At 55.1% G+C, this 24,284-nt stretch overlaps 1 protein-coding gene across 1 annotated transcript in view; it reads left to right on the forward strand.

Annotated features, from left to right (window-relative positions):
• Positions 1 to 23,989, forward strand: part of MAP3K4 (mitogen-activated protein kinase kinase kinase 4) — a 72,397-nt gene extending 48,408 nt beyond the window's left edge. Inside the window, exons 11-27 of the mRNA XM_090280853.1 lie at positions 137 to 397; positions 1,533 to 1,682; positions 3,294 to 3,455; positions 3,942 to 4,075; positions 4,599 to 4,677; positions 5,403 to 5,469; positions 8,597 to 8,693; positions 9,488 to 9,580; positions 12,387 to 12,487; positions 13,088 to 13,168; positions 16,111 to 16,302; positions 17,390 to 17,460; positions 18,593 to 18,709; positions 19,526 to 19,685; positions 21,007 to 21,129; positions 21,734 to 21,840; positions 23,159 to 23,989. Of these exons, the coding sequence (XP_090136979.1) occupies positions 137 to 397; positions 1,533 to 1,682; positions 3,294 to 3,455; positions 3,942 to 4,075; positions 4,599 to 4,677; positions 5,403 to 5,469; positions 8,597 to 8,693; positions 9,488 to 9,580; positions 12,387 to 12,487; positions 13,088 to 13,168; positions 16,111 to 16,302; positions 17,390 to 17,460; positions 18,593 to 18,709; positions 19,526 to 19,685; positions 21,007 to 21,129; positions 21,734 to 21,840; positions 23,159 to 23,377 (2,214 nt within the window). The 3' untranslated portion in view covers positions 23,378 to 23,989. The remainder of the gene's footprint in view (positions 1 to 136; positions 398 to 1,532; positions 1,683 to 3,293; positions 3,456 to 3,941; positions 4,076 to 4,598; positions 4,678 to 5,402; positions 5,470 to 8,596; positions 8,694 to 9,487; positions 9,581 to 12,386; positions 12,488 to 13,087; positions 13,169 to 16,110; positions 16,303 to 17,389; positions 17,461 to 18,592; positions 18,710 to 19,525; positions 19,686 to 21,006; positions 21,130 to 21,733; positions 21,841 to 23,158) is intronic.
• The last annotated feature ends 295 nt before the right edge of the window (positions 23,990 to 24,284 follow it).

A 24,284-nucleotide genomic window follows, 5' to 3' on the forward strand; every position in this document is an offset into this window, starting at 1 on the left:
GACCGTGCCCTGGTTCCGTGCCTCCCCCGCCTCTCCTCCCCCGGACCTGCTTGTCATCTTCTAGTGTCCTTAAAATAATGTTCCTGTAGTTGATGAACACGTCTCCGTTCGAGATTTTGGGTTGTTCCCGCTCCAGGTGCAGATCCCGGGCCTGGAGAACCTGCAGCTGTTCGTCCCCGACACCCTGGAGGAGGAGAAGGGCATCATCCTGCAGTTGCTCAATGCGGCCGCGGGCAAGGACTGCTCCAAAGACGACGTGCTGATCGATGCCTACCTGCTTCTCACCAAGGCCAGCGAGCGCGCCCGGGGCCCCGAGGACAGCTGGGCCGCGTGGGAGGCCCCGCCTGTCAAAATCGTGCCTCAGGTGGAGACTCTCGATACCCTGAGGAGCATGCAGGTATGTCTCCCTCCCGGGTGCCGCCCGTCCCCGCTCCCCTGCCTCACTGCTCCTTGTTGGAAGTCCTTCCAGGAAAAGTGAACTCCTAGCAGCTCGTGAGCGGTTGGTTGAACTGCCAGAGGAGTCTCAAGCACGCCCTTCCCCCCGAGCCCTGTCCTTGGGTCTGTCCATCGTGATCTAAAGAAGAACGACTGGACTCATTGAGTCTGTGGGTCCCGCTCTCCAAGACCTCTGGTTTACTGGCTACTTAGTTTTCATTTGTGTAGTCGGGGCTGTCACCCTCTGCCTAGCAGGGACCCCGTAATTTATATAACTCAGCAATTAGAAGCGTTAGGAGCTGCCCTGTGTGCTCTGTGGGCAGCCAGGGGCAGTTTGGGCGAGTGCTCATGGGCCCCTCAAAGTCCGCCTCACGGGGCTGAACCTCCGGCCCCCGGCCCCGTGACGTGCCCACGTGCTCCCTGTCTCAGGGAGTGGCGCTCCACCACTCAGCTGTGTGACCTGGAGTGCGGCAGTGAACGTCCACTCAGCCTGCCACCCTTGCGGTTAACCCGCGGCCCCAGGACGCCCAGAGCTTGTCCCGCGGTCACACCTCATTGTCCCTTTCCGGGACTGTCGCTATGCTCGCCGGCCCCCATTTTCCCTGCTTCCACCCTCGCCTTCCGCCCCGACGTCTGCGCGTGTCTATTCCGGTACGTGCAGGATGGCCTTTCTGATAGGCGCATCTGCTCACATCTCAGAATCACCCAACTACTTACCAGAAAAATGAAGGCTAGTTCCTTCCGGGGTCTCCAGGGTGCCCCGCTCACCCCGCTGTTACTCGCGCGTGTCCCACCTGCCATGGTGCCTCGCGCGCGCACGGCTCCAGGAGGGCTGGGCCCCTGGAGTGCCGGGTGTTTTGGAGATGGCACGCGGCCCAGTCCCCTGGGACCCGTCGCTGCTGTGGCTCGGGTCCTCGGTGTGGGCTCCCATGGCAGCACGGTGCGCACGGGGGCAGCCTGGCGGGGCACAGCAGCCATCGGGTCGGGTGGCCGCTGGCCTGGGACCCCTGGGGCTGGCGCTGCTCTCCAGGGGGGTTCAGCCAGAGTGGAGCGCCCGTTCCGGGCCTGTGTAACCCCCACGCTGGGTTTTCCTCCAGGTGGACAATCTGTTACTGGTTGTCATGGATTCCGCCCACCTCACAATTCAGAGGAAAGCTTTCCAGCAGTCCATCGAGGGGCTCATGACCCTGCGCCAGGAGCAGACGTCCAGCCAGCCGGTCATCGCCAAAGCCCTGCAGCAGCTCAAGGTATTTCTCGGCCGCGGGGCCGCGGCTCGTTTGTTCATGTTGAGATGTCCTGCTCGGAGCAAGCGTGTTCTGCCGTAACATCCTCCAGTCGTCCTCCCCGCTGCCCCTCTGCCCGGGACACATTTCTGCGAGTCTGAACTAGAAAGTCCCTGGCTCTTCCCTGGCTTGCAGAGCGTTAGAATTGGAAAGGGTGGAGATTGAAACGGTTAGGTGACTCGTAATGGTCACAGGGTCAGCTAGCAGCAAAGTTGACATGGGAGATTAGGTCTCTTCGTTCCCACTCCAACTTTTTATTTTTCAGCAGTATTTACTGGAGGTTCTCCAAGTCAGTAACTCATAATCTAAAAGAAGATTATTTATTTTCTTATTTACCAGACCATCAGCCAGATTAACTGGTAGAGAGAGTCAGTTGCAGGCAGGCACACAGGCCCCAGTGCGCAATGAGCCAGGCCTTCGCTTCCCGTCGGCGCCTGTCCTCACCTCTTTCTGTGGCGCTCCCCGTGCGTCAGGCCTGACCCCATCTGCACTTTCGCCAGGCGTCAGTGACGTCCTCTCCGTCACACCGAGGCTTGTTCCGTGAGAAGAAGCCCTTCTCGGAATTACAGGGAGTTCGATCGGCGTGGTTTTCTCCAGCCGGTCTGATTCTCTTACTCAGCTACAAACGTTCCCTGTAATCCAGGGCGGGGGCTTTTGCCCTTGATTCTAGGATGACTCAGTGAGCTCTGGAGGGGGCAGATGCTGCAGCACAGATCAATCTGGAGCGTAAGGAGCGGTAGCCTAAGGCCCTGCGTGGTTAGGACAGAGGTTAGAGACTCCTGGTGGCGTCTGGGACGAGCCAGCACGGAGAGTTCCAGAAGCTTCCTGTTTGGGGTGGGGCTTCCAGGAGGAATGTTTGGGCGTTGGTGTCCTCTGGTCAGGCCAGGGGAGCTTGGTGTGCACAGTGGGATGAGGTAGAGCTGTGGCCGACCAAGTCAGGTGGCCGAGATCAGGCTGTCGAGAGAGCTTAGGTTTTACTCTCTGAGCCTCAGGGAGGTGTCGAAGATTCAGGAAGAATATTTTGGAACGACGTGTGAGGGGGTTGTCTGGTGGAGACCATGGCTTCTGCCCAAGAGATGGCCGTAGATTTCACCTTTCCTCCAGTTCTGACAACCCAAAAACCAGGGTTCCCTGGGGGGGCGGGGTAAGATCTAGTGGGAACCGCTGAACGGGGGGTGGCAGGGCGCTGAGGAGGACGGTGTGACTCGGTCACGCTGTGGAGCTCGTTTAGAAATACAGCGTGAGTTCCCTCTGAGCGGCCGCCCCGAGGAAGAGCAGCTGGCGGCTGGCCTCTGTTCCAAGGCCACGTTGTGATTAGCTGCTCTCACTTTAAATGGACTTTTCCCTCTTGTATTTCGTAAGATATTAAAGAACCCCTAATACAAATAAAAATGAAAATGGTGTAATTCCTCTATTTTTGGTCATTCCTTTTGAATAACCAAAACGAGTGTGGCTGAGGAACAGGGCACCCGTTTATGTCTGGGGGACGGATGACAAAAGAAGCCTTCCTCTAAGCTCTGTAAGTCCTGTGCCCTTTGCTTCGCGGTGGACTAATTGTGGTTTGGGCCTCTTTAGAACGATGCGTTAGAGCTTTGCAACAGAATAAGCGATGCCATTGACCGCGTGGACCACATGTTCACTTCAGAATTTGACGCCGAAGTCGACGAAGCCGAGGCCGCCACGCTGCAGCAGTACCACCGGGAAGCGATGATTCAGGGCTACAACTTCGGGTTCGAGGTGGGCGCAGGGGAGGAGGGCGGGCGCCACGCAGCGCCGCGGTCGCTTGGGCAGTTGCTTACGAGAGTGTCGTGACTCTTGTACGCAAATGGGGTTGTGGATTGTGATCACAGCTCAGTCAGGAATGCCGTCCTCCGCCGTAGCTGAGTGCTGGAAATACTGGCTCACTTTCAGACGGTCAGATAGTTGCCCGGTTTTTATTTTGTGCTCATAACTATCTACTTATATTTAAAACCTTCTTTTAAGACATGTTTGATATCATAAAAGCACATTTTAAACTTAAACTTACCAGTCACACATTTGTGAAGGCGCATTTTAATACATCATATTCTAACTCTTCTTGCTATTTTCAGAATATGTAATTTTCCATTGGAGCTTGCTTTTCGTTTTTAGAAAAAAGTCATGTTAAGCAGATGTTGCATTATAGTGTTCAGGTAGTCGTATAATCGTCTTCCTCATAATTTTGGTCCACATGACATCTTACAGTATCATAAAGAAGTTGTTCGCCTGATGTCTGGAAAGTTCAGGCAGAAGATCGGAGACAAATATATAAGCTTTGCCCGAAAGTGGATGAATTACGTCCTCACGAAGTGTGAGAGTGGGAGAGGCACGAGACCGAGGTGAGGGCCCAGTGGGCGTGTCCCTCCCGAGGCCTGCGGCGGGGGTGGGGGGTGGGGGACACGGGACACTCTTCCGTCTCCTACCTGATGGGGGTTTCTGAGCGGGTGACAGAAAGAGGAGCATTTTGAAAACTTTGGTCATCCATTGTGGGGTTGTTTTTGTTTTGTTTTGTTTTGTTTTTTAAAATTTATTCCCAGATGACTTATCTTTAAGGGAGTCCACATTCTTCCTGGGCAGGACTTCCTGATTGCTAGCCTTTCCTCCCTCCTGAGATTTAAGCCTGTTTCTAGAGCAAATGGAAGACAAATTAGTAACCAGTTCCCTTATTAGGAAGCTGTTTGTCTATCTTCCCCAAAACATGCTGTAAACATGCCCCATCCCAGGCATCCCTAGAAAGACAAAACGTGTGTGTTGTCCTTGATAGTAACTTTGCTGTTCTGTTGTTTTTCAGTGCTGGATAGACTAAAACTGCTGTAAGCTTTTTTCTTGGTTGCTTTGTGATCATCGCTCTTTATATTCCAGGTGGGCCACGCAGGGCTTCGACTTTCTGCAGGCCATAGAACCTGCCTTCATTTCAGTTTTACCGGAAGATGACTTCTTGGTATGGAATATTCTGAAGTTTTTTCCATTAAACACAATTAAGTTGATTACTGTATATGCTTGACTGTGTTTTTTTATATTTAATAGTAGTTTTAAAATATTTTTTGTGTAAGATCATGTTAAGGACTGTGTTGTTACAGCACAAAGCAGTTGGGAGCACACTAAGTCATGCAGTGCTCTTTTCTTTATATAACAACACGGTGCAGCTGACTTAAGGCAGCGCGCAGTGGGGCTGCAGCCCGGCCCTGCTGAAATATGCGTCAGGTTCGTGGGTATTAACTGCTGGCCGAGTCGCTGCTCTGTAGCAGTCTGATAAAGAACGAGGATGACCCCTTTCACTTCACGGCGCGTCCTTTGAGGGCATGATACGAATTGTTAAATGTCACCACTGTTGTTTTGATAAATGCCATCAGATCAAAAAGATGTTGTTCAGAATGTGAACATATTCATTTTACCTCCAGATAGTAGAGACGATTATTACAGAAGTCCCTTGCTTGTGCGCATTGTTAACATTATGGGATGTTGAATGCGACTCTGCTTTTACTTATAAAAATGGAGTTGTATGATATTTTAAATTATGTACAATGTGTATTTAATTCTTATTCATGCCTATTTTATATTAAACTAACTTTGAAAATAATTACTGAGGGGTAGCATGCTCTTTTAAATGTACTGAAAGATTAGTTCATGCTAGTCATATCCTCTCCCATTTTCTTTGGGTCCTAGAGTTTACAAGCCTTGATGAACGAATGCATTGGCCACGTGATAGGAAAGCCGCACAGCCCTGTCACAGGTTTGTACCCTGGTAAGACGGCAGTTAGAGCATTCCTGCCAGAACCCGCTGGCTCGGGTGCACGCCCCGTCCTGTCCTGGCCGCCACTGCCGATGGCGCGGAGGGGCTCTGAGGACACGCAGGAAAAGGACAGCGAAAGGAACGAGGTGTGTGCCTGGAACACTAATCTCAGCCCAGCAGAAGGCCGCAGTGCCGGTGCAGGGTGTCAGCGCTGGCCAGCAGCGTCGTCTGCACACCTGCGTGCGTTCTGCTCCCCCCAAAACCTTCTGCGGGGGAAGGACTTGGGGAAGTAGCCGTCTGTGGAGGAGCGAGGCCTTCCCTGCGGCAGGCCTGGCCCCGCCTTGGCCTTTCAGATAAAGGTTTTCTTCTCCACCGCTTCCCCTGGTAACCATTTCCCCACTAATGCAGCCGGTGTTTTTATTTAAAAAAAAAAAAAAAAAATCATCAAGTAGTTGTGCTATAATATACTTTAGTTACAATTGATAGTTTCACGCATATGTTGAAATTTTAAAATAAAATGTGTTTCAGGAAAAGGTTGTGTCTTACCCCAGTCTGAAGATAATAAATAAAAGCAAAACTATATTTACATGTAATAAACTCCCAAATTTGAAAACTTAGAAATTTTAAACAATTGGTTACACAAAATAAAATCATTCATTAATGGCAAATTAGTTGAGCAACAACTATATCTTAAAGGGTAGTTTCTAGCTGCAGAAAATTTAGTAGACCCAGTTTTAATGTTTGGTTTCTTTCTCTTTAAAATTCACTAAGTTTATTTATACCTCTTTTTCTCCCAAGGCTGCCATGAAATGATAGTTATCATTCGCACAACTATTTGAATATTTTATATAAAACCTGGTATATTCTTATCAAACTTTTGATTGAACATAGCATCCTAGATGATTTTGTGATCTCTTAAATTATTTCTCTTAAGAATACATGACCAATAATTCAGTAAAAATTACATTTTTAAAGTACTTTACAACACAGGAATCATTTTCATTATAGAAAGTTACAATGTAGAAAAAGCATGTAAAAATATAGAAAATGGACATGTAGGAAAATTTTTAATGTAGAAAAAGATTACAAAGGAGAGAAACTCTTATGCTCCCGCCGTCCTCAGGTCGTCACTGCTAACGTTGCGTCACTAGTGGTTGGCTCTGCTGGCGGGACGGCTGGCTCTTAGCTGTCTGTAGGGTCAAGGTGGGGACAGCCCTGGTTGGGAGCCAGATGGCCGATGTCCAGTGACCTGGGGCTGCTCGCTTAACACCTGCGAGCCTCCCCTTTCAGTGCTAAAACCCGAGTGCCGACGAGGATTCGATGAGACGTGAGCGCTCGGTGAGCCAGAGGGTCCCGCTCGAGGCAGGCGCCGCCGTCGGGCGCTCGGCTCTTCTCCTGTAAGAGCCGCTGACGCCGGTGCGCACACACCCACCGTCCTCCCTGGGGTTGCTCTTCCTCCCCTCCCTCTGCTCCGCCGCGTCGTCGCCCACGGTCACACCCGGTGGGCCGCCCTCCTCGCTCCCTGTGCGCGCACGTGTTTAACTACACGGATGTGTTGCCATCCCTTCCTTCCTGCTCCAGTCATCACACGGCATTTATACGGTGGTCTTCCTGCCATTTACTGCATAAAACTTGGGTCACGCCGGATGTGCGTCTTTTGCTTTTGTTACCTGACGATGGTAGAAATCCGTCTGGGTCAACAGGTGTAGAGCCAATCCGTTCTCTCAGTGGCCGCGTGGGGTCCCATTGGGGGTGCTCTGCAGGTCTCCCCGCCACCTCCGTATGGACACTGGTTCTGCTAGTGTCTTCTGTGAACAACATTCTATAATAAAAGTTCACTGCTAGTGAGTATTTTGTTTATCGGCCCTTTGGATTTTCTTTTCATGAAGTATCGCACTTTTGCTGCAGTTAGAGACGCATACTTTTAAATGTTTTATTTTGTCTGTGAAGAATGTTAAATTTGTGGGCATGCCCTTTAACAGATGTCTTTAACCTTCATGGGAAAATTTTGTAGTAATTTTTGACTGTCGTTACCAGTATGTTTGCCGAACTAAAGATGTCACCATTCGCACCAAATCGTATTGGTGGTTTTTTTCTTTTTACCTTTGTTACTTTTGGATTTATTCCCTTTATTGTTGTTGTAGTTGAGAAAATGAGGCAAGGATGGAGATTTCCTAAATTTTTTAAACAATTGCTTCCTTTTTGTTTTGCTAATTTTCCCTTCAGATTGCTCCAGTTTTGGTACTTCTGTCTTTCCTGTGTTATAATGTCATCAGAAGCCAATAGAGACCATGAAGAAGGACTTATTTCTGTTTTGGATAAAACATTTAGAGTAAAACATATGTAGACTAAAATTGTTACCGTAGGGAGAGAGAATATGACGCCTAAGAAAAACTAAGGAGGGTAAGAACAGAGTTAAGAATCAGGGGACCCCGTGTGAGGAAGAAATAGACAAGACACGGCACATGTTCATCGCTGCTGACACTCAGTTACTGGGAGGCCACCACTGCGGTGTTTCTGTAATGACTACTCAGGTCACCTTTTAAAATTTTGTTTTCAGTTTCATCCATATTTACCTTCTACCAGACTGTTTAAAGGAAGAGGAGCTGAAAACATGTTCTGGACAAAAACATAACCAATTTAAATGGTGCCCTCTCCTCCCGGTTTGGTTTAAAGGAGTGAAATAAAAGTCCTTGCGCTCAGGAAAGTGACAGCGGCCCCTCCCCAGCTCCGGGCCCGTGGACCTGGTACCCCTGCCCAGACCCTTTGCGGAAGTGTTGATAAAGAGCTCCTTTTTACTAGCGACGCCACCTGAGCCGCCTGGTCATCTGTCCCTGAAATGGGTTCTGTCGTCTGTCCTGCACGTATTGTGTACATTTCACCCTGGGACTTAAAAAAATGGTTTTGCTGGAGAGAAGTTTGAATGTGTGCTGTAACTAAAAGGGACATTTTCCACAATCCTTGTATATGTAATATGATTTTCTTTTTTTCTTTAGATTTTATTTATCTATTTTTAGAGAGAGGGGAAGGGAGGGAGAAAGAGGGAGAGAGACATCCGTGTGTGGTTGCCTCTCGTTTTCCTAGTGACCCTCTCACAAGTTGCCTTTGTCACCGTCTTCACTGACAGCTATTCATCGGAACAGCCCCCGCCCCGTGAAGGTGCCGCGGTGCCACAGTGACCCTCCCAACCCCCATCTGATCATCCCGGCTCCCGAGGGGTTCAGGTAGGTGGCTCTGGCCTCGTCACAGGCCCCGTTCTCCGACGAGCATGCTGACGCCGTGAGACCTGCTGGATGCTTGCTCTGACCACTGTTCTTCTGTGTTCTTATTCATACGTTTTTAAAAAGCTCTGATTTGCGTTATCTTGAAGACAAGCCACAGTGCCTCAGCTGCAAAAGACAAAGGCATGCCCGTCTAAAACAGACTTGTACCTTTCAAGATAACTTAGTTTCTCAGCTTACTTATAACCTCGGGCTACTAAATGCTTTCCAGCTTTGGAATGATTCTTTTTCTTTCTTTGAAAAATGGCCTTAGAGAAGCAACCAGGGGTGTGCATAGCAAAGTAAGCATTTGGAAAACAGCAGTAACTACCAGCTTAAAAGTGGCCAACCCTGGAGTGATCCCTCCAGTCTTTCTTGACCTGCCTGTGCGTAACTATGATAGAATCAGCTGCCTGAGGGAGTTCAGAGGCGAGCACATCTCAAACGCTGGCCCTGAAAGTGGCGGCATTTCTGCACCTTCCTGTCTGCAGGGGGCACCTCTGTCCCCTGGGCTGCCACTCGGTAAAAACGGTGTTTGCTAGGGAGGACCCCAGCCACCTTTAAAATAGTGAGTTTGAAATTAGATGGTTTTGTAAAATTACTTTTCAAACCTAGACCTGAATCGCAATGAACGATTTACAGTTTCTGTTCTAAGATGCTTTTCACTTCCTTACCCTCCTTTGTTTTTAACGGAAGCCCATTTGCGAGTCTGTCCCCTCCTGTCCTCTGTGTTCCTCAAGCTTCTCCTCTCGCCTCAGCACCCGGAGCGTGCCTTCGGACGCGCGGAGCCACGGCCCCGCAGGTGGCGACCCTGCGCCCCCCAAGCCCGCCAGCAGTGCCCATGATGCCAGGTAGTCCCGCCGCCCCCCCTCGTGTGCACCGCCGCAGTGACCTCGGCTCGGGGGCATGTCCCGGGGTGCAGATGGCAGGCAGGGCCCCTTCCCAGGGTGCGCGTGCTGCCCAGGGCCCTTCCTCAGCTGTGACAGCCCCCGCGGACCCACCAGCACAAGTAGATAATCTGCCTGATTCTAATACTTCGTTGGAACTGATATGAACCCCAACGACCCCAGTCTCCGCCAGTAATCACCCCCAGGGAGCAGAGGGAAGAGCCTGGTCCCCAGCAGGGAGGGACATGAGCGGACCGGTGAACAGTGCCTCTCCCGAGGTGCAGGGGCGGCTTCTGCTGACGCCATCGGGGGGGTCACTTTTCTAACCGAGTGAACTCATTTCTGCAGTTGCGGGTGAGGAGGGGTTTGTACCGCACAGCGGGGAGCGAGGTAGCGGGGTTTGCGTCTCGTGGAGAGGAGGGCCTTACCGGCTCGGCCATCGGCGCCCGGCAAGCCGGCCCCGCAGGAGGCCTTCTGTGGTCGTGAGGAGGGCGTCCCAGGCTTCCCCGCTTTATTTTTGTTCTTTTTTGGCCAGGAGAGTTCATCAAGGTCTCAGATACTTAATGTGAAGGACATTTGGTTGCTTTTAATTAATTCTGCCCTCCTGTCCGGTGGAAGGGCCTCTGTTCTCAGCCTCCGACGAGGATGGTCGTGGAGCAGAAGCAGAATGTCCGGTGGGGGCTGGGGGGCGCACCCAGACGTCAGGCGGTGCCGGCAGTAAGATGACCTGCAGCTTTAGGGTTTAGAACCAACTGAAACGTTTTTAGGCTTATTTTGTAACAGCCTAAAATTTCTGCAAACATCTCCATTTTTTCCATTCATTAAAATAATTAACATTCCTCGTTTTTGGCGGTAAATGTCCATAACCTAAAGAATATCAATGTATTTTACAGCTTAAGCGTTCAACTAAAAACATTAACAGTTAACTTTGAAGAAAATGCTCACTCGCCCTCTTTATTTTGATGCTGAGAGCGTTCTCTGGCCAGGGTCCCCCTAGGCTTCCGTGTCCCCGTGGGTTTCCCGGTCGTTTTTCTGACCAAGTTAACTCATTTCTGCAGTTGCGCTGAGAAGGAGTTTGTAGAGAGGGAAGCGCGTGGATGGGGTTTGGGGCCATCTTATTTTTTACAACGGAGTGAAGTGTCCTTCCTTTTTATGGTGGTGGGTACGTGACGCTAGAAAGAACAGCAGCGCCACGTGGAGCCGTGCGTGGCCCGCGGTTGCGTGTCACTCCTCCGTCAGCCGCGCCTCAGCCCCTGTCTTGGGGACCTGTGTGCTGGGCCCCGGGGAGGCTGCACACCCCCGCGGGCCAGAGTCTCTGGGCGGCCCTGCGCGGTGACTGTGACCGTGCTGCGAGGAGGCCCCATTGGCCGGGATGGCCCCGCCCCCGTCTATGTGCAGCCCCTGCCTGCCTGGCCGATCCAGCCACAGCGGAACGGTGCTTGGCCCCCGGCACCCCGTAAACGTCTCCCCCTGATATGCTTTGACTTGGGAAAGCGTCTGAGCTTCAGCTGTCTGACTGTTTATGAAACCTTCTTGGTAGTGTTCTGCCGGCTGGGGCTGGCTCTTGTTAGTTGGCAAGAGATGATCAATTTTTTAGGAATTTTGCAGGCCAGTTGTCGCACCACAGAAATTGTCAAACTCTACAGGCGTTTTCGGACCCCCCGAAACCAGTTACTAAAAGCTTACCAGCACCCCGCTTCACTTAAATACATTTCTTGCCTTTTGTCCTGGCTCGAATCTCTGAGGACGTGGAATTGACTCATTTCGTTTCTAGGAAATCAGGAAAATAGAGGTGTTCAGTGACACTTCCATGGCCCCCCGTCTTCAGCAGGGCTTAGGAGCCACATGTGGTTCTTCGGGTCAGCATCAGGGATTTATTTTTCCGGGAAAATGCCACGACTTTTTGACGGCAGTAGAGAATGTCCCCGTCTTCAGCGTTCGCAAGTACTACCCTAGATCTGAGAGTTCAGAGAAATCAAGCCCCGCGTGCGCAGAGCCGGTCTGGCCATTAGACCACGTGTGTTGTCAGAAAGGGCATCAGAGCTGCCATGCGCCCTCGCGTCGTTCATTTAAAACTCACACACTCAGCTCATTAAGGCCGTACTTACTCTGGATGATTTGTGTTCTGATTTTAACACCTCGCTTCCTTAATTTCGGGTCTTGCTCTTTGTGGATTCATTCTGGATTGCTGCCCAATCGACTTGGAACTTGATTCTGGAAAAGCAGCAGATTAACCTGCTCTTTACACGTTAAGCTTCCCGCTCCTCTGCACTTCTGCTCCGCTGCTGCTTGAGAAACCGCCAGTCAGTCTCCCCGTCTGTTATCTTAGGAAGAGACTTGGAATCTTTTGAGTCATGTAATGATTTTAGCACTTTAAAATTTAAGTCCATAATTATCACCTTGATGCTAATGTTAAATGTTAACTGATCTGGCTGTTCACTTTATCCATCCTGGGCTTAAGCTGTGGAGCTTTCCACACATGTCAGCCCTTGTTTTTAGCATAAAAACAAGGTGTCACTTGGTCGGGTTTCCCGTGGTGGCTGTGGAGGGGTAAGAGCACAGCGCTCCTTCTGACCTCCCGAGGAGGTTTCCCAGCAGCAGCCCTGTTCGTGTGGGTGCACATGTCCCTGTTGGGGGCTGTCCTTTGTCTTGCCCTCTACCCATCAGAGGCCCCATGTCCCCAGGGGCCCAGGTCGCCCGCAGTTGAGAGCCACTGCGCATTTGGAATCCCCCTGGACTGACAGCTCCACTTTCAAAAACACTAAAACAGGGGCTCCAGCGTCCCTGAGAACGACCGTCTGGCTTCCATTGCGGCCGAGCTGCAGTTCCGGTCCCTGAGCCGCCACTCCAGCCCCACGGAGGAGCGGGACGGTGAGTGCTGGGGGCCTCGCCACGTGCCCCCGCCCTGTCTCTGCTGTGAGTGCCTTTTCGGGGAGGAGGAGGGCGAGGGGAGTGCTGGGCCGTCCGCGTTTCCCGCAGGTGCCTTCTTCGCTGGGTGTGCGTTTCCCAGGTCTCCTTGGCTGCTTTTAAAAAAATCATTGCTCTCGGGGTGTCAGTTACCAGGCGGTCTCGCTCGCTCTCGCGGTGCAGAAATGACCCCCCCCCGCCGCGGCCTCATCAGCACGTAGACTGAGGCATCTGTGCCTGCGCTGTGCGGTGGCCCCTGGGCAGGACCCCACAGTGCGCTCCCCGCATCACCCCCTTTCTGCTCCCAGAATGTGGTTTGCTCCTTGTGGAAGGCTTGCGTACTTAGGGTTCTGCCACCCCGCTAACAACTTCTTAGTTTGGCACAATTTTCTAGTCTTGGCTGAGGAGACAGCTGCTCGCCCCCACGTCCACCTGTGGTCGGTCAGCAGAAGGGACGGGCCTGTGCCACCTCACCGTGCCGGTCACCGCGTCGGTCTTGTGCGTGGTCAGACACGCACGTCGGTTTTATTAGTTTTAATTTGTATGCAAAAATACTTTCTGCAGAACCGGCCTATCCAAGGGGCGACTCCAGTGGGCTGGCCCGAAGGAGCTGGGAGCTCCGGACGCTCATCAGCCAGACGAAGGGTAAGGGTGTGGTGCCCACGTGTCGGGGCAGCGAGGGGGCGGCGCCGGAGCAGTTTGCTCTGGCTCTGGGGGGCTGACCTTCTCCATGACTGTGCCATGGCCTCTTTGTACCTCCCACGTCCCTGTCCATGTGTGCCGGCCGCGCGGACACTTCCTGTTTCTTACAGTAAGTTCCAAGCTCCTTTAGATTAGGACCATGTTTTATTCATTTGTATTCTTTCAGCCAGGAGGCAGTTAATTTTATCTGCCACCTTGGGTAGGCCCTCAGCATAATTCTTTGTACATGGTAAAAATAGAGCATTTATAAAATTAATAACTTAATTTTTTAGGCTCAGAAGGTGAGAGAAAGCATTTATCTTACAAAGTGGGTAATCAGTCAGTAGTCACCAAAAGAATAAGGAGCCCTTTATGATTTACAGAATTCTTTCATGTACTTGTTGTCATGATGCTTGTGGTCTATAGGCAGAATATACCTTATTCTCTGTCCATAAGTGATACAAGTTTTTGAGAGGACACATAGTTTGGCTGTGGGGTAAACAACAGGGACTGGAACACACTGCTCTATGTCCCTGTCCAGTCCTGTCCCAGCGTCACACCCCTGTGAAATATGTGTGGCTGGTCAGAGGAGTGTTGTCCACTACGGCCTGAGCAGTCAGGAGGGATTTTCTGCAGGCCTGAGCTGGCCCTGGAAGGCATGACAGGTCCGGGTCCAGCCAGGAGGGTAAATGCAGAAGAAGAAACATCTGGAGGCCCAGTGACTCAAGACTGAGCCAGCCCTAGGGGTCAGAGAGAGCAGGTGTCAGGAACTGAGAACCAGCCAGCCCGAGGGGTCAGACAGAGCAGGTGTCAGGGACTGAGGACCGGCCATCCTGAGGGGTCAGACAGAGCAGGTGTCAGGGACTGAGGACCGGCCATCCTGAGGGGTCGGCGAGAGCAGGTGTCAGAGACTGAGAACCAGCCAGCCCGAGGGGTCAGACAGAGCAGGTGTCAGGGACTAAGGACTGGCCAGCCCGAGGGGTCAGACAGAGCAGGTGTCAGGGACTGAGGACCGGCCAGCCCGAGGGGTCAGACAGAGCAGGTGTCAGTGAGGTGAGGTGGAAAGGGGGAGGGGAGGTCTGACCGTGGGCCGCCGGCAGCGATGGGCTAAGTGGTGGGCCTGCCCCAGAGGTGGTGGCCCCCCCGACGCCTCCCGAGCGGCTCGTGTGTCCTAAGAGTGGGGACGTGGGAGAAGGGGCGTGGAGGTTGGTGAGCCCACACCCCTGAGTTGAGGGGGGGAGGACGACTAGTGAGAGTGATTGCACTAAGGTGATGTAGGGCAGTCAGGCTAGACTAAGGCGGGCTTTTAGGGAAGGAGCGGGAGCAGCGGGCTGAGTGCGTGTCGAAGGCGCGGGTGAGGGGCAGGGGCGGGGCGGGGGCAAGCTGCGGCGGCAGGACAGAGGCCGTCCTGGGCCCACGTCGCCCACGGCTGCCATGGACACAGGTCTTTGTGATGATTTCCAGCACGGATACCTGGTGGTCAGTAAACTTGGAAACTCTAGGGAGAGTTCCCCAATATTCAGGACTGCAGAGTCTTGAGAAAGGCCTTTCCAGAAACACGTGGCCTCCCCGCTGTGTTCTGCACCCAGAGACGGCGGCACATCGGAGCTGGGGATGGAGGAGGCAGGGTCCTTGTGTTCAAGAAGCGATTGTCCTTGGAACATTGTGAATACCTGGGATGTGCTCCCCCTAGCCATCCCGGTCCTCAGTGCCTCTGTCTGCGGGGAAATGCAGGCTCCTGGGCGGGTCGCTCGGAAACGGGCTGAGACGCGCTGTGATGGGGGTGGGCGGAGCGCATCCTCCCCGGGCCGAGGCCTGTGCCCGCTACTGGGGTGCAGAATCAGCACTGGAAACAGCAGCACGGGGTCCGCATCGCATGTAGTAAAAGCAGTCCCACTCCACGGAACCCTTGTTTTACGTTCCGCGTGTGGCAGTCACGACAAGATACGTTAGAGAAGTGGAGGCATGGAACCCGATGGGAAAATATGGAAGAGTAGTAACGACAGGTCAGGTTCACTGAGCACTGCTGGATTCTGGGGGCGGGCCAAGCGCTTCGCTTTGACATGCGTGGTTTCAGTCACTTCTCACCACAGCTCTGGGAGTCAGGCATTCTTGCCCTCATTTCACACGTTAGAAATCTGACATCCAGAGAAGTCGGTTGGCTTGCCCGCTGTCCAACACCGAGAACATGGTGAGGGCAGGGTTTTGTTCCAGGCCCCACGGTGCTAGAGCTCTTGCTCTGTACTGCTCCCACAGAAGGCAACGTGGAATGCCCTTCTCATCAGGGTGGGCTTCCTGGAAGAGGCACCGTGGGCCTGCTGAGCTTCGATAAGTCAGGTTGAGTCACCAGGCACTGTGGTGGGAAGACAGTATTTTAGGCAAACAGAAAAGTGTGGACAAAGGCCTGGAAGTGAGAAACGGTTTGGTGTGTTGCCTGAGAGACATTTTAGTGTGACTAGTTCACAGCCGGTGATGGGAGAAGGGAAGAGGAGCAGCTTTAAAAAAGTGAACTGAAAAGATAAACGGGGTCCAAGTTGGGCAGGGCCTTGGGTCCCACCGGGCTTTGGAGGTCACGTGATCAGATTTCAGTTTCGTCAGCACCCTGGCCAACGTGAGGGACCAGAGGAGAGAGGAGAAACTGGGTGGCCAGGTCGGGACTGCAGCCTTGAGCTTTGTCTTGATGAGCTTCATGGTGGGTGCGTTTATACGGGGGGGTCGGGTGGGGTGTGCTGGGCTCTGAGCCGATAGACTGTGGCGGGCGGGGATGCACCTGCCGGGCATCCGAGGAGGCAGCGCTGGCTTTGCCGGGACGGAGCGCGGCTGTATGCGGCTCTGCTGTTCCTGCCGTCTGCTAGGGAATGACTCGACGGCGGTCGGGACCGCTGAGCCTGTGACTCCCCTTGCAGAGACTGCGTCTAAGCAAGGACCCATGGAAGCCATACAGAAGTCAGTCCGGCTGTTTGAAGAAAAGCGGTACCGGGAAATGAGGAGAAAGAATATCATCGGTCAAGTGTGCGACACCCCTAAATCCTACGATAATGTCATGCACGTTGGCCTGAGGAAGGTGACCTTCAAGTGGCAGAGAGGAAACAAGATCGGTAAGGAGGTTCAGGGACGTGCCTGTCTCTGAGAAAAGGCAGCGGTTACACTGCAGGCTGAAAATCGTATTGTTGGTGCTTTTCTCGCAAATATGTGGCCGAAAATGTCATCTTTTGCGGGGAGGGTTCAGGGTGTTTTTGTTGTTATTTGCTTCGTTGGTAAAGTATGTTCTGAGAGCAATATGAGATGAGATTTTAGAATGAGAATTTTAAATGGGTCATTGAGCTGAGTAGTTTTTCCTGATAGCTGCAGAAGTGGCCAGTGGGGGACCCCACGAACTGGACCCATTTGCTAAAGTCCGCCTCTAACGTATCCCCACAAGCGCGCGTTGAAGAGAAACTGGGTACAGATAAAGACAGGACCATCTTCTAAAACGCTGCCTTGTTTATTTCTTGTGGAAAAACTGGCGGTCGATTGTGGGAGAGAAGGAGCCCCCTCCCCCCGTTTACCTGCATTTACCTTTTGAGTGTTCGGGCCTGAAGAGGCAAGCGCGGCTGTGACGTGGGACCCTGTGAGCCTCAGGACACCTGAGCGTTCCGTTAGGCTGGCAACAGTCAAGTGCTTTTTAATTGTGTTCACTGTTATCGGGCTTATTCAGCCGTCTGTCCCCTTAGCTTAATGTCCCTAAAGGTGCGTTAGGAGAATGTCCACCCCACACGCTCCTGGGCCCGGAGCAGTGAGGCAGTTGGATGGTGCCAGGCTCAGCCCTGGCCGCTCCGTCAGACCCCGCCCCTGCCCACGCCCGCGTGCCCCGCCCTCCCTGCCCACCCTGCCCGGTCCTCCGGGGCCACGGGCTGGGAAGTGTGCAGCATGGGGCTCGGCGCCCCCTCTGTGCCTCCTCTGAGGTTGGCCCGCGTCACCGCTGCTCGGTTCGTATCTATTTACAGGTAAGACAGCGGAGAGATTGCCTGAGACTTCAGTTACTAGGGGACCCCCAGAAATGCTCTGGGTCTGGCAGTAGTCAGCTTCAGGGAGCGTAATTACAGAGCAGAAAGGCAGCTCGGAACCAGGCGGACGAGGGGGCCTTGGAGCGAGGGAGAGCGACCCGGCAGGGTGACTGAGAGCCTGTGTCTGTTCTGCTCACAGGAGAGGGGCAGTACGGGAAGGTCTACACCTGCATCAGCGTCGACACGGGCGAGCTCATGGCCATGAAGGAGGTGAGTGGGCCGGCCCTCGGCGCAGACCTGGCTCTCAGGGCCTAGGGCTGCTGCTACAGCGCTGCTTTTCCTTTCTCTTTTCTTTTGTAGTTGCTAACATTGAGTGTTTTAGGTTATTGACTTAGGAGAGAAAGAGAAAGAAGCATCAGTTTGTTTCTTCACCCATTTTTGCACTCACTGGTTGATTCTTGTGTGTGCCCTGACCAGGGATCGAACCCGCAGCCTTGGTGCATCGGGACGGCGCTCTAACCAGCTGAGCTCCCTGGCCAGGGTGTGTGCTCCAGCACTTCTGCAGTGAGCCCTCTGAGGCTGCGCTGGGGCGTGTGTGCTGGTGGGGCCACCAGGCAGATCCCCAGTTCCCGTGAGGAGAGGGCCAGGGGCACAAGTGGCCCTCCCTCCGTGCGGGTGTGGTCCGCGCCGTGGAGAGGGGGGCAGACGTGGGGCTCGGTGAAGGCTTCCAGGGTGGGGATGACGCGTCTTCCCGGGGGCCTGTGGGGGAGGAGAGAACATGGGTGGTCCACTGCCGAAATGACAGCGTCGTCCTACCTGGAGGGACAGTGGTAAGAGCCGGGGAAGCCCGAAGAAGCCCATCTGGTAACCAAGGCTGTTGTCACTGAGAAGGAGGCGCCTTGGGGCGCAGAAGCGGGGGTGGGGGCCGTGGAGGAAGAGGCTGGAGCTGCCGTGACCGCCAGCGCCCCAGACGCACGCAGCATGCGGCCCGCTGACAGCCCGTCTCCGGGCACTGGCGGCGTCTCTCCCCAGCCTGTCGGGCCCTCCCCGCGCTGCTGCTTTGACCTCTTTCCAGCCTCCTGGGTGTCGGCTTCGAGGGCAGAGCCTTGTCTCAGCCGCTTACCCTGCCCAGAACCTGAGGCTCCTCGTGTTGAATTCAGTCGGCAGTTACCAGTGATGCATTAGCTGATACCTTGCAGGCCCTCTGGGGGGGGGGCAGGCTTAATTCACCAGGAGCAGCAGAGGAGGGGAAGCCGGGAGCAGGTCACACGCGCTCAGCGACAGGCCTGTGGGTCTGGATGGCGGCTGGGTCAGGAGACAGCGTCACAGCGTGCCCCTTTCAGGTCGTCCTGCTGCGGGTCGGTGACGGGACCGGCAGTCATCAGTAGTTTGCCTTTTACAGATTCGATTCCAGCCCAATGATCATAAAACGATCAAGGAAACCGCAGATGAGCTGAAGATATTCGAAGGCATCAAGCACCCCAACCTGGTCCGGTATTTTGGTGTGGAGCTGCACAGGGTAAGGCCCGCCGAGCGAGCCATCAGGGAGGGGCCCGGGGTCCTGCCACCGGGGCCGGTGTGCTCGCTGCAGGCAGCTCCGCCTCACTGCCAGGACCTCGCCACGCGGGGCGTCCACGCTGCCTCCCCTGAGACCAGGGCCTCTGCCTGACGTGAGCGGCAGGCTGGTCACTCGCACGGCACCATGGGCACCGCCCCCCCACCCCCCGCCATGTGGCAGCTCCCCGCCTCCCCTTCCTTTGTCCCTCCGTTTTTGGCTGCACCACTCCCTGTTGAGGGCACCGTGAAATAATACTGCTTTTTCTTTTGTGGACATTTAAGGAACCGTTGTGAAATGGGAGAAAAGTAGAACCTCCACTTTATCTGCCCCCGTGTTTGGAAGCAGACACGGAGGGAGAAAGGAGAACTGGGGGGGCATCCTGGTGGAGTAGGAGCGTCCGGGGGAGGTTGGACTTGGGTGGTTTCCAGTGTTCCCGCCCTTCAGTGCGTGTCTGAGACGGGGCGGGGAGGTGGGGGGGGGGGGGTTTCGTCCCTAGTGATGCAGATGGGGCGGCCCCGCGGGTCCCTGTCTGGGATGGTAACGGTGGCGTCCCGTGTGGAGAGGGATGGGCGTGGCTCCCCTGCACGGTGCAGCTGTGCAGCCCCGGACAGGAGGCCTCGGCCGGTGCTGTCGGGCAGTCTGAGCCGCCTGCCAGCTCAGCGTCGGGGCGACTAGGGGAGCAGACCGTTGAAGGGTGCCCGTGGGCCCGGCCCGTGGCCTCTCCCAGGGCCGTCGCGGGGCGGCCCGGGGCCACACACTGCCTCGGTCCCTCCGCAGGAGGAGATGTACATCTTCATGGAGTACTGCGACGAGGGCACGCTGGAGGAGGTGTCGCGGCTCGGGCTGCAGGAGCACGTCATCCGGCTCTACTCCAAGCAGATCACCGTGGCCATCAACGTCCTGCACGAGCACGGCATAGTGCACCGCGACATCAAAGGTGCGCCGCCCCTGGGGTCCCACATGTGGCGGGCGCGCCCCGGGGCTCGACCCACTCCCACGCAGCACTTGCCTGGCAGGAAGCACCGTTACTTTATAGACACTCTTCCATAAAGGCCCGTAGGGAGAAGCTGTAGGATACCCGGTCCCGTCTGTGAGCAGATGAGTCTGCTCTGTCTGTCTGCTTTGGGTGAAGCCTGTTCTCCCAAAATGAACTTGGCCCGATGGGCTGACGCAGCCGGCCCTGTGTGTTTACCGGACGGTCATGCTCCGAGCATCCTCGCTCTCCCCGTGCGAGGACCAGGGGGCTTGTGCGTGAGCGCCGTGAGCGTGTGCAGTGACCAAGAGTCTGAGATGCCAAGGATGGCGGGGGCGTCTCGTTGTGCGGCCGGCCACTTGTCCCGCTCAGGTGGCTCACTGTCACCGGCCTCGGCCAGTGTTGAGTTCTGCTTGAGACTGATGTGTCCCCGCAGGTGGATTTTGGGGCTCGCCCCTCCTGCTTCTCCCTTACAACTGTCCCTCCTGCATTTGCCTTGGCCACAGCGTGGCCCTGGCCTTTGTGTCTGGGAGCCTCAGGGCTAATGAAATCAACAAGTCATTTTTGTCGCTAATTGGCCCTCGGTGGGAGGGTCCTACCTTTCACTCAGCCCGAGGCCAGCCTAAAAACGCCGCCTCTGGACTTGGCCTGACTTTCCCCAGGCCGCAGACCCAGTGGCAGGGCTGGACTGCACAGAGCCTGCGGTGGCCGCGGTGCGGGGTTGTCCACGCCCCTGCATCTCCAGCGCAAGCGGTCTCGCTGCCCGCCTGGCTGCTCCCCCTTGCTCGGCTGTCAGGGAGCATTCTGGGCGTTTGCTTACTTGGCTCTTTGCCCTGCCTGGCATCACCCGGTTCCGGCTGTTCTGCCACAGATACCACACTCTGCTTCTGTCCATTGTCATGAAGTGGAACCTTCATGTCGTTGGCAGTGGCCACAGCGCGTGCCAGTCCTCACGTCCGCGCTGCCTCCTGCTCTGCAGCCGCGGTGGCTACCGCCCTCCTCCGGGGCTGCCGCCACCACAGGCGGCCGGTCTCTGGGGTCTAGTGTTAGAATTTGCACACGTGTTTCAGGTCAGAAATTATCGATCCACATAATCTGCACTGATGTTAAAACTGCTCTCTTTGTATTACTCTTGGTGAGTAAGGCCTGAAGTCTTTCTATGCTTACCTTTGCTCAACAGAGTTTCGTAAGCCCCGTATCATTCCGTCTGCAGTTTGGGTTACCATGTGAAAGTCAGGGTGCCACACTGTGGTCCAGAGGCTCACGGCTGCCTGTCTCCCATTAGGTGCCAATATCTTCCTTACCTCGTCGGGGCTAATCAAACTGGGAGATTTCGGATGCTCCGTGAAGCTTAAAAACAACGCCCAGACCATGCCTGGGGAAGTGAACAGCACCCTGGGGACAGCAGGTGAGGCCTGGCTGGGTTTGTCTTGGCACTGACTCCTTCCTGGGTGCTGGGTAGCCGGGGTTCCCGTGCCTCTCCTGTCAGCACTGACTGGCAGAGCAGGTCGGCTCTCGCCCTCCAAGGGCCACGCACGCGTGCAGACAGGGCTTCCTCCTGAGAGCGCCCGTCAGATCGGGAAGTGACCCTGCCCTCGGAGTGAAAGGGCAGAGGGAAGGACTTTTTCTCCCCTAGAAAAGCTCTTTGTTTTCACACTGAGTTTATTCAGACTGTTCTAGTCAAAACAACGTTATGTTTAAATAGTAATTACTTGTTCTGATCATTTAGTGCCCTCTGCAGGTTACATTGCATGTTTCCGTTGTGGACACAGTTTATCTGGGCGTGCGCACACTCACAGTTGCCTTAGGAGATAATCTGACCCCTTAAATGTCCGTTGGAGAAATTGACTTGAAATACTTGTTTCCAAGTGTCCCTGTTTTCCATTATGCACTTGGGAGAAAGCCTCCCCGCCACGGGCCGGTGTCTTCCCTGTGTGTGGGGGGTGTCGCTCGCCTCTGTGACGAGGCGCTGTGCCCCGCCGTCCCTATCACCGTGTCTGTGACTTTTAAAGCATACATGGCCCCAGAAGTCATCACCCGCGCGAAAGGAGAAGGTCACGGGCGTGCGGCCGACGTCTGGAGCCTGGGGTGCGTGGTCATCGAGATGGTCACAGGCAAGGTGAGCGGGGCGTGCACGCCTTGGGGGGGCTCGGGCGCCCGCACTCACAGGGCAGCGCTGAGGGCAGCTGTCGTCAGAACCTGTGGTCGCGCCTGCTGCCCGGGGGCATGACTAGAGACGGGAGACGTGCCCTGTCGCAAACACGGTAAGTTAGGACAGGTGACAGCTGGGAACTGAACACTTAGCTGTCGTTCAGAGCATCTGAAAAGCGAACAGAAACCTAAAGCGTGAATTAAAGCGTGGCGAAGCAGGCAGCCCCAAGGGGAGAGAGGACGTCAGAGCCTTACGTCCGCTCCAGGGCGGCACACAGAGCAACTCACTCATCACCGCCCCGGTGCGGGAGCGGCCAGGGTGTCATCCTTCGCTGGGTGAGGGGATACACGCACCGTGGGCGGTGTTACGCAGCCCTAAAGATGCCCTGCTGAGCCACTGGACGGCGTGGAAGGACCTCCGTAGCATGTTGCTGCGTGGGGGAGGCCATCTGAAAAGGCCCCATGCCAGCTGCATGATTGCAGCTCAGTGACCGTCATGCCAGGCAAGGCCCAACCACCGGAGGCTGTGAGAGGCCCGAGTTCCCGGGGCCGCGGGAGGGGGCGGGGGCGGCGGGCAGGCAGTGAAGCTGATCTTCTGACGAAGGTATGATTAATGAGCAGCTACACAAATGTACAGAGGCTGTGCGTGTGTGTGTGCGTGTGTGTGTAGCATCGTTTATACAACGAAAGTCAGAAACCTCTTCAGGGTTATGAATGGGACATCTGATTAATAGACAGCTGTACCTTGCAGCTGCTGAAGAAGTCTGCGTGTAAGTGCTGAGTAACTGTGAGCTGGCGTGACTTCTAGTAGCACTCACGTAGGAAGGTGGCCATCGTTCGGTCGCTTCCGCTAAGCCACGCCGCAGAGAAAGAGCAAGTCCTCACGAGCCACAGTAAACAGCGGGACACAGCTAAGGGTGCCGTCTTGGTTCGGTCTGTTGACATTTTTGTCTCATCTCACGCGTAACACCTTCATTGGCGTGACGATGGCACCTACGCGTGCTGGGCTGCCCTGACCCCAGACGGGCGGGCAGACTCTGCCGCACCCTGGTGGTGCCAACAGTTTCATTGAACCGCGGTCACAGCTGTTCGTTGACGTGCGGTCTGAGGTTCGCAGAGCCGTGACCGAGACCGTGTGGCCCGAAAGCCTCCACTGCTCACTGGTGGACCCTTGAAGTAAAAGTTTGCCAGCCCCTGATGCAGAGATTGCGATGCTAAAAAGAGGTGGAGGACTTGCCTTCTTCATAGCCGTGCAGTATTAAAACCTGGTGTTTCTCTCTTTGTAGAGGCCTTGGCATGAATACGAACACAACTTCCAGATCATGTATAAGGTGGGGATGGGCCATAAGCCGCCCATCCCCGAGCGGCTGAGCCCGGAGGGGAAGGACTTCCTGTCCCACTGCCTGGAGAGCGAGCCCCGGGTGCGGTGGACCGCCAGCCAGCTCCTCGACCACTCCTTCGTCAAGGTTTGGCGCGCTGGGCACTCGGGGGGATCGGACGCTTAAGGACAGGATACCTGTGTGTTTGTGCCTGGAGCGGAAAGGGACCTTTAGCTCTGCCTGGGAATTCTGTGTTTTCTTTTTCCCCTGGAGAATTTTCATTGTGGTTCTCCGAATTGATCCATTTTGGTGGCATTGGAGGCGCCTGGGGGTTAAATGGCATCCAGGTGGACTGGGTGACAGACCGTTTTCCCCGTGAGAGGAAGGGCCAGTGATGACTGATGTGCTGAGACGGTGGGGACGGGGTTTGCCCTGACGAAGCGCTAAGCGGGAGGTGGGACCGGGGCTCGTGCGCCACGTTGCAGGGTCAGGCGCTCCCACGTTAACTTTCTCTGGGGTGAAGGGAGGCCTCTTCGGGAGCAAGGAGCCGGGTCAGGAGTCGGGGAGGGGGGCGGACGCGGGGCAGAGGCGTGGATGGCTCACCACCCTGGGGCCACCCGCTGGGGACCGTGTGCGGGCGGGTGGGTGCCGATGGAGCGCAGGGTGCTCCAAGCGCCACAGGTGGGATGAGACAGTGGCAGGGCCACGGGAGGGGACCTCGTTCCCATAAGCGTGACATGATTCTCTGCTGTTCTAGAGGGGTCACCCTGGGGGCCAGAGGCTGGTCAGGAGGCTGCTGACGGGTTCGTGGGTCGGGAGTGGTAGTGGGAGTGGGAGGTCAGGGGGGAGTCAGTGGCGATGTCTGCGGCTCAGTGGCCATGGGGACCCACTGGGAGTGGACGGGGGGGCCGGGGAGGCGGCGAGTGGCCCCCAGGCGCAGTGGGGCCAGCAGGCTGCAGACGTGCCCCGTGGGCGTGCAGAGGCCGGGGCCTGGCGGCTGGGTCGGGGAGGTGGGCGGTGGAGGTGTGTGCGGAGCGGGCGTCTCGGGCTGGCATTGGAGGGGTTCGGGGTGGGGCGCAGGCTGAGGACAGAA

The sequence above is a fragment of the Furipterus horrens genome, unplaced genomic scaffold, assembly GCF_987537825.1.
Source record: "Furipterus horrens unplaced genomic scaffold, mFurHor1.1.pri manual_scaffold_6, whole genome shotgun sequence".
Taxonomy (NCBI): Eukaryota; Metazoa; Chordata; class Mammalia; order Chiroptera; family Furipteridae; genus Furipterus; species Furipterus horrens.